General features: G+C 28.0%; 1 protein-coding gene across 1 annotated transcript; it reads left to right on the top strand.

The window, feature by feature from the left end:
• Nucleotides 1–887: 887 nt before the first annotated feature.
• On the top strand, nt 888–3,837 carry LOC111289339 (beta-glucosidase 43-like). Its single transcript, XM_089745831.1, is given in 12 exon segments — nt 888–1,368; nt 1,475–1,533; nt 1,672–1,747; nt 1,835–1,906; nt 2,029–2,116; nt 2,204–2,234; nt 2,236–2,451; nt 2,555–2,670; nt 2,930–3,147; nt 3,241–3,272; nt 3,354–3,456; nt 3,540–3,837. Coding segments are annotated over 12 exon segments (1,518 nt in total). The 5' UTR covers nt 888–1,139; the 3' UTR covers nt 3,818–3,837.
• Nucleotides 3,838–10,243: the final 6,406 nt, after the last annotated feature.

Consider the following 10,243-nt stretch of genomic DNA (forward strand, 5'->3'; position numbering starts at 1 on the left):
AATAATTGTATGCAGAATCTTTTCCCTGATTTATTAAAAAAAAAAAAACTAAGTTGAAATTAAGATGTTGTTTGATTAACTAAAAAATTAAGTGTTGAATTTTTAATATGGAATTAATTTATGACTCATGTCGTGCATAAATTAATTTTACCTTTTTTTTTCAAGTATTAATTTAATCTATTTAAATATGTATGTATACACATAAATTAGCAGATTTTTTCATTGTAGATACCATGTGTTTTCTTTTTTATGTTTATTAGAGACTATAGAAAAATAAAAATAAGGTAATCATCAAAATTAAAAACAAAAATAAATTTTTTCAATAGTAAATACTGTGTATTTTCTTTTTTATGTTCCTTAGAGATTAAATATTATATATACACTTTGCAATTAAAATAGTCAGCGAGTTTAAAACGAAATATGCTTGTAATATCAAATGACAATATTAAGTATATTATTTGATACAATATTCAATATCAAATGTTGAATATAAGTATATTATTTGATAACTTGAAATGTTAACTAATTTTGAAAATTATTCATTTTATATTTTAATTTTTATCTTTATTTTTATTATATTTTATATTATTTCATAAAAAATCAAATTTTATATACTTTCCTCTCACAAAATCAAGATATGATGCCACTTTCTTCCAATTGAGTAATTGAATTTTTAGTCATATCGAAAGCAATCCCAACTGTTTAGTCATTTTTTCGTTTGATCAAATCTATTTCTATCATATTGAGCTAAGATTATAATCACTTTTTTAGTTTTTCTTTTTTGGAATTATCACCTTTTTTTTATTTAATTTTATCATATCTGAAAAGAGATTTATTCTGGCGTGAAAAGTGATATTTTTGTTTTCTCAAGTAGATTTCTCAAAGATTATTTTTTATCAAATTAGAGAAATATTCAAAGATACAAGTTAATTAAAATATTCTTTTAGATTTTATTTTATTTTCCAATATCTCTTTATCCAAATATTTAAAATAAGAACTATATCTTATCCAAAAAAACAAACACTGAAATTCAATTAAAATTAGTTCTTTCAATTCCAATAAAATCCTTCCATACACCTATAAATACACTTTGACAGTGAAGTTATTTCAACTCAAACAAAACAATAGTTTTGATCACCATGAAGAGTTTAGTAATTTTATTGTTGTTGTTAGTTGCTGTTTTTAGTATTGTTTCACATGCAAATGCTAGTGCGTGGCAGCCGCGATTTGACACTGGAGGCTTAAGCAGAGATATCTTTCCAAAAGGTTTTGTGTTTGGAACTGCTGCATCTGCATATCAAGTTGAAGGAATGGCTAATAAAGATGGTAGAGGACCAAGCATATGGGATGTTTTTGTTAAAGTTTCAGGTTAAATAAAATGATTTTAATTTTTACTTTAATTTTTAGTTTTTTTAAATGCTAATTTTTTTAAAATGTAAAATTTTAAAAGGATATCATTTCATTTATGTAACAGGAAATATTCAAAATAATGCTACTGGTGAAGTTTCCATTGATCAATATAATCATTACAAGGTATGATTTTATTTTATTTTTGTTTTTTTATTAATACAAAGGCTTGGAATTTTTATTTCATTTTTATTTCTTATTAATACAAAGGCTTGTAGATTTAAATTAGTCAGGCTTATTTCTTTACTCTTTTTCCGTTTGCAGGAAGATGTTAATTTGATGCAAATGATGAACTTCGATGCCTACCGATTTTCGATCTCATGGCCGAGAATTTTTCCAAGTACATATACTATCTTCCTTACTATAAAACTAGCATACACATTGCACTTTTTAATTAATTAATGCTTATATTCAAACCCTGATGTAGATGGCACAGGGGAGGTAAACTGGAAAGGAGTTGCCTACTATAATAGATTGATAAACTACATGCTTGAGAAAGGTATAAATATTAATTTCAATGTATAAAATACTGAAATTTTGGATCGGATATATGACATATTGTAGTATTCTAGTTATATTTTTGTAACTGGATGAAATATGTTAATTTTGGTATCCATATAGGAATCACCCCACATGCGAATTTGTACCACTACGATCTGCCGCTTGCACTTCAGGAGAGATATGGAGGTTTCCTGAGTAAACAAATTGTGTAAGTTGAGAGATAATCTCACCATTAACTTAGAAAATTGTCTAAATTGTAAAATTAATTTACTATGATATGAATCTTGCAGCCAAGATTATGCTGATTATGCAGAATTCTGTTTCAAGACATTTGGTGATAGAGTAAAGAATTGGTGGACATTCAATGAACCGAAAGTGATTGCTTCTCTTGGATTTGACAATGGAATTAATCCTCCAAATAGATGTTCAAAGGAATTTGGAAATTGTACAGAAGGGAACTCTGCATCCGAGCCTTATATTGCGGCACATCATTTGATTTTAAGTCATGCTGAAGCTTCCAAAAGATACCGTGAAAAATATAAAGTAATGATTATTTTGGAGATTCTCTCGCTCAATTGATTTCTAATCTATCTTCTTGGTATATAATCTAATATCTTATTTTAATGATTTTAATGTGCCTTTTCAGGCTGAACAGAAGGGAAGAGTTGGTGTCTTCACGGACTTTGTTTGGTATGAACCTCTAACAAAATCGAAGGCTGACAACTATGCAGCACAAAGAGCAAGAGACTTCCATATTGGATGGTATAAATCTCTGAATACATACTGACAGTGTACAATGTAGTCATCTATGTTTTAATTGTTCAATTAAATAGAATAAATGAAACATTAGGCAACCAGGGCCCCAAAATAGCAAGCTGTCCTATGTTGCTCGGATTTCATTATTTTGAATTATTTTTTCGTGGCACATATCTGGCCCTTATGAGTTATTGAAATATATAAAAAAATTGGTACTTATCAGTACTCATTTAAGGAGGGAATTATTGTCAAATTTATTTTGCAGGTTTTTGCATCCTTTTGTATATGGAGAATATCCAAGAACAATGCAAAAAATCGTAGGAGAAAGGCTTCCAAAGTTCAGCAAAAGTGAACTGGAGATTGTGAAAAACTCCTTTGATGTTCTTGGTCTCAATCACTACACTTCTTACTACATATATGACGCACACCGGCCAAAGACAAATGTGACTGGTTACCAACATGATTGGAATGTTGGGTATGCTTGTAAGTTATCTATCTTTTCCTACTTCATTTACCCAAAAATTTTTCTAATTGTTTTGATGATATAAACATACCTGTTTGCGTTCGCTTTAACAGATGAACGTAATGGTGTGCCAATTGGTCGTCAGGTAATCTTTGTGCTTTCCACGTCTTAACTTCTTAAGTAAATTCTAGCACTTGTTAATAGTAATGCACCAAAAAAATTGCAGGCTCACTCTCCATGGATTTATGAAGTTCCATCGGGCATTTACAAAGTTGTCACATATGTCAAAGAGCGTTATGGAAACCCCGAAATAATTCTCTCAGAAAATGGTAAAATTGAAGTTTTATTTTTCCTCTGTTTGATCTGTGTAAACCATGCAAGGTTGTTCATTTGTTTGGTTGATTAATTGTAGGAATGGATGACCCTGGCAATGTTCCATTTCCTGAAGCATTGTTTGATACAAATAGAGTGAACTACTATACAACCTACTTGAAGGAATTGAAGAGAGCTATGGATGATGGAGCCAATGTCACTGGCTACTTTGCTTGGTCAATGCTTGACAACTTTGAATGGTTGTTAGGTTATACCTCAAGATTTGGCTTGATTTATGTTGATTACAATGATCTCAAGAGATACCCAAAGATGTCAGCATATTGGTTCAGGCAGATGCTTCAAAGAAAGAAAGCTTAGGTTTATTTCTTAGGTTTTTCAGGCTTTTTTATGTTTGTTAGTACTTTTGTTTTTAGTTCTTTTGGTGTTCACTTCTTATTTTTATATTCTAGAGTTTCAATAATAAAATTATTGTGAACCAAATTTTCAATTTGCTGAAGCGTATGGGTTTTTTTCTTCCCTTTCATCGAGATTTTGTAAGCAAGAATTCTTGTACCAAGGATACAACCGCAAGTACATAAACTGATGACTTTGATAAAATCATCCTCAGATCTTACTGCTGACAAAATCTTTGTCACATGCACATAACTTCTAGTAGTTTTCACCAACCCAGTATTTCGGGCAATCACTGCAGCTGTCGAACCTGCATCTGATCTATTTTCAGTTTCATATACAGCTACTGGCTGTTCCCTGTATTGCCTTGAATATGTTCTTAATCTTCGTTTGCTGCTGTGATCAGTTTGAATCATAAGGTACCGTGATTCATTTTTCCATGAATCACGTCGATAAAAGTCAGTCCAATAGCATGGAATGAATAATTTGTTGATGCTAAAATATTGATGATTTTTTAATATCTACACGGTTGGTGAGATTTGTGAGAGTTATAGATGAATAAATATGAGTTTTAGTCAGCAGCAAGCGTTGGACTTGCTTAGCATACAAGTGAGAAATGAAAAAAACAAGGGACATTGACTAGTCGATACGTTAGAAGTGGGAAGCGCAACAGGCGGGGGCCAGTTGAGGCGGCAGCACTTACTGACAGTTTGAGTATGAAAAAACCTTTGAAAGTTTGTATTGACATAGCATTCACTCTTGAGATATAATAGCAGTCATTGCACGGATACAATGAAACTTTGTATTTCTCCTTCATTAATCTATACTAATATACATACAAAAACATATAAAAGACATAAAATTGTTCTTATTAATACATGTGAGTATCACAAATAAGACTTCAACCTTGACAAGAGAAAGATTTCATTTATAATTTGAGTTATATTTTGGCAATTTTATGTTTTAGGTATAAAAAAAAGAAAAAAAAATCAATTGAATTATTAAATTAATATGGTTGAGTTATATAATTAATTATACTTTTCTTCAAATATTTGCTCTGTTAAGTAAAAGTAAATGTGAAGATATTAGCATAACTTATTCATAAATTGAGATATCCACTCAACCCACAAGTTTGATCTTGAACATGAGTTTTGAAACTCTAACTTAATCTCGCTCAAACTTTTATTTTTATTTAATTTTATTTCTAAAAATATGTTTAAAAATATTAAAATTTTATTATTTTGAAATTTTTATCCTTTAGAATTTTTTTTTTAAAAAAAAAGTTACTCCAGAATTAAAAAATAAATCAAATTCATGTGAAAAACCAATTGAATTATTGAGTTAATTTAATTAAATTATATAAATTAATTTTATTTTACTTCAAATATTCACTCCCGCAAGTGTGTGGATAAAAAGATATTAGTAGAACTTATTTAAGGGCATGCATAACAACTCGCTTGGTCGAGCCTGATTTTTGACGTGAGTTTTTTTGGAGTTTTCACCCAATCCAACTCAAACTTTTATTTTTATTTAATTTTAATTCAAATATATATTTAAAATGTCAAAATGTTAATATTTTAATATATCTATTTAACCTACAGTTGTCTAATACGTTAGTGTCACTGTCTTTGTTAACTTAAAAAAAATCTATTGTAAACCCACGTTTTCGTGTATAAGTTCATTACCGTTTTAGAATTTCCCTCTTTTATTGTATTCATTAAGCCCTAGAATCCCAAAATCCAAATTTCTCTTTTTTAATTTTACAACGTTTTAAAAAAAATATGAATATAAAAAATATATGAAGGTGAAAATATCAAATTTTGAGATTTTAAAATTTTAAAAAGAGATATATCTACATAATTAATGAAATATGAATTAAATAAGATTAACTTTCAAAATTTTAAATTTATATTATAGTTTACTTTTTATTTTAAAAAGATAATTTTATCTATTTAATTATTTTAAATTTAAATTGACTGAAAAAAATGTTGATAATATGAAACTAACATTTAAATTTTAAAATCAAGATTTCTTGTAAAAAGATATAGCTAAAATTGGAACAACCCTTGTAGTAAAAAATAATAAAGAGTTGATTATAGATAATATGATAAATTATTATATATATGAATTTATCTTCCATTTTTGTTTTGAAAGTTTTAGATAACTAAATAACTTTTAAATATATTTTTTGATAAATAATCTAAAATTAAAAAATTATCTTATATGTCATTACAAAGATAAAATTTATGAATTTCCTTACGTGTTGAAAAGAGAAGCTATTTACGTAAATGTCCACATAGGGAGTACTTGTATGAGAAAACGTCCATATAAACATCTATATAAACTTTATTATTTTTAGTTTTACTAATTAATGAGGTGTAACCTTGTGATTGATTGATAGTGTATAGCACTCATACAAAGTGCATTAAATATTAACTTTTTGTAAATATTATTATTTAATTAAATATTTGGATAATTATGAGTGTTCAAAACAAATAGTTTTTTAGATCGGCTGTTATGTTTGGATAAATAGTTTTATTTGAATGGACATTTCTATTTAAACAAACAAATAGTTTAGATAGATAGTTATATCTATTAAAATAAACATACATTTAATTAAGTTATAAATACTCCTGTGGTTTCTATAGAAAGTATGTAGAATACAAACAATTATTAGAACACTCAATACTTCTTTAAATAATTCTTAGATTTTTTTTATAACTATTTGCTGTAGAAATTTTTTATAAAAATTTGTTAATTTTGTCATACACTGGTGAATGCTCAGTGGATTGATTTTATTTTTGCAAAACACAATAAACCATTAGGCTTCATTATACTTTCAAGGTTTGTTGTCTTCAACTTTTTGAACAAATATTAAGTAAATAATATAGTGAAAACAAATAAAACATTAAGGAAACTTGGCATTGTTACATGCCTTAAAGTCTTTCCTAAAATTTGAAGAAACTTTATTCCATATTTTCTAAATACTATTCTGACAATCTTAAGGCTTTAACGATTCAACAATAGCTATTGAAAGTAAAATGCTAAGGTAATTGAATTCTAATTTTGTTAAATTGGATTGTTTTGATGGTGGTAATTTTGGAAGATATTAGAAGAAAATGCATTTCTTATTTTCAACCTGAAAGGTTGTATATGACCTAACTACTCTCATGCCAGAACAAAATAAAATTGAATATGTTTTTGCAACTAGAAAGAGAGACAGAAATGAGGCAATGCAGATTATATGTGCAAAGGCCATATTTTGAATGGTTTGTCAAACTGTTTATTGTTTTAACGATTTTGAAGCCACTCGACAAGTTTGGAAACGAAAATAAAAAGAAAAAAAATAGAGTTGCTACCAATATTTTTTGGTTAAGTGCGATTGGCCACCTATTAAAACATATCCCTTTAATGAAATTTTAAAAAAATTAAAATTTATTAAAAAGATAATTTTAAGTTCTGTGAAATAGCTTGGGTTCAAAAGTTGGTTACGCATGGGGAATGATTAGCACCCCCACAGCACCCATTTAAAATATTACCAATTAACTACGTGTTATACTTTGATTTTGATAAAAACAGTCTTATTTTCGATGTTTGAAAAATAATTTCCTTTGCTTATTAAAAATTTGTTTATTTATTATCTTTTTATTATTTATTTTCTTTTGTTATTCCATTTTATTGAAATAATTTTTAAAATATTCTAATACATTGGTAACATTAAAAAAACTCTTTCTCACCTAGAGATTTTTTAGGTATCGCTTCTTAGAATACTTTATAATCTCATACTTGGAGGCTCGAATTTACTTTTCGTAAAATAACTATGTCGTGCATGCAATGCAAATAATAATATGTTGATGCACACAATTTATTTACTTTTTAGAAATGTTATTTTTTTATTGAATTATTATTATTTTTATTATTTTAAGAAAAGAGAAAATTTTATCATATTGAATTTTTTTTATATAAATATTTCGATACACTAGAAATATTTAAAAAAAAATCTCATCACCTAACGATTTCGTAAAGCATTACTACTTGAAATACTTTTAGAATCCCATCATCGGATAAAATTTCCTTTTTCCTTGTTTTTTATCACTTTGTTTTTAATTTATTAGTAAAAAGGAAAATTTTTTTATAAATACTCTAATATGTTAGTAGTATTTAAAAGGAATCTTCTCACCTAGAGATTTTGTAGGTATCACTACTCGGAATACCTTTGAATTTCATCATCGGATAAAATTTTTTTTTCTTATATTTTTATTTATTTTTCCTCATTTTTAATTATTTTTCTTCTTATTATTGTTATTATTAGGTTTATTTTAACAATAACAAAATTATCAAAAATTTTAACTATATATTTCATTATTTATTTTTAATAACAAAATTATAAAAAATTTTAACTATATATTTCATTATTTATTTTTATTTATTGATTAATTATTTATTACAATAAAAATTTATTGTAGCAAATTTAAACTTTTTAACGTGTATAAATATTAATAAGAAAATTTAAAAGAATAAAAATAATATTAAAAAATTCAAAAAAGTTTTTTTTACCTAAATCAGACCAATCAACGGTCCGATTAATGTCGATCTAAGTGAGCTGATTAGCAGTGGTCTAGTCAAGCTCAATGTCAGTCTGATCCGGTCTAGGTCAATTATGCTAGACTAATCAGAGGTTAAAGCGATGTCGGGTTGTTAGGTCGATTGCATAGACCCCAAGTCGGGTCATGGTTGATGTGCAAATCATTCTTTAGCTAAAATAATGTCGTTTTGGTCCCATTGAAACAACATCATTTTGGCTCCTGGCAGTTTATATAAAAACCCAAATTTTTTTCACTTCATTTCCTCCTTTTCTTAGAAAAAAAATAACTCTCTTTGTTTTCTCTTAGACAAAAATACAGGGGGGTCATCGAAGTTTTGACTTCTTTTATCCCTCTTTTCACATAGCTTGTTTGCCCATTAATCAAAGTATTTATTGATGGCCTAGTATGGTTTGGTGGAGGGTTTTTATTAACATTTGGAGTTCTTCATTAGCTAATATCAAAATTTATCACCCCTTCATTGATTAACCCTTGCACTTTACGCTTCAGAGTAGTAGAATTTTCAATAGAATGGCTCGAGTTTCTATAATAATAATCATAATGTGCATTGGGATCATACCATTTAGGAAACAAAAGTTTCAAAGGTTTAACAATAACAGAGGCAAGTAAATGTTTGTCAACAAGTCGAGGGTACAAATATGTGTATATTATAGGAATATAGTCAAAAGTGATTTTTTCTTAAATATTTTTTAGAGCTTTCGGACCACTACTTGGACTAGGTCTTCATTTTGGTCTAATAGGTGCAGCAGGACGATTGTAGAAATATATGGGTGTCCAAAAAGATGGCTAAAATTGAAGTGGATAAGTTGGTTATTATAGTAACTGGTATGGTTGATAAGGATAAAGGATAGATGTAATATTATTTATGAGAGGGTAATGAGTTTGGTACACTGCTGTAGGGTATAGAGTGAAACCTTTGAACTGTTGCCACATATAATTCACTACTTGGGCTTCATTTTCTTTCTTTTTAGGAGCTCTACGTTTTTTTTGCTCTGCTTATCTCTCCTGCATCGAGCTTGCCATTCTTTATGGCATTTTTAATAATTTCACCTAATATCACCATATCTACAAAGTTTTTTTATTGCAATACCTATCAGTCTCTCATAGTATAGTGCTTTCAGGGTGTTCACAAACAAGATAATTGTCTCTTTCTCAATGAAGAGAGGTTGTATTTATATGATCACATCTTTCCGTCTTTATGTATACTTTCTAAAACTTTCTGTTACCTTCTTTTTCATGCTCTGCAAAGATAAACAATCTAGAGCTAGATTTATAACATGTTGGTATTATGTGAAGAATGCCTTTATGAGCTCTTTTTAGGAATGAATATGAGTTCTATCTAGTTGAATGTACCATCTGACTGTAGAACCTATAAGGCTATCCTAAAATACATGTATTAACAACTTCTAATCATGAGCATATACTGCCATCTTTTGATAATATATGGTGATATAGGTCTTTAGGTATTTTATGCCATCATATTTTTCAAACTTAGGGACCTTAAATTTAGGTGAAATAATCACATCTGGGAAACAAAGCTTGACTGTATCTACGGAGCCATAAAAATCCATTTTCTCTATGGCCTTAAGTTTTTCTTCTAATAATTTTATCTTCTACTAAGTACTAGTATCTTCTACTTTATTGGATGTTTTCATTCTTAGCTTTTCTTTCTCCTTAGGATCATCCAAGTCTAGAATCAAGATTGGCTCGAATGGGTTTTCTACCATAATGGGATTAACAAAATTTTTGAATTATCCTAAAGCAGGTGTGGATGTCATTCCTGGATAAA

Source organism: Durio zibethinus, chromosome 17 (assembly GCF_047325235.1).
Source record: "Durio zibethinus cultivar Kanyao isolate XHJ-2024 chromosome 17, ASM4732523v1, whole genome shotgun sequence".
Lineage (NCBI taxonomy): Eukaryota > Viridiplantae > Streptophyta > Magnoliopsida > Malvales > Malvaceae > Durio > Durio zibethinus.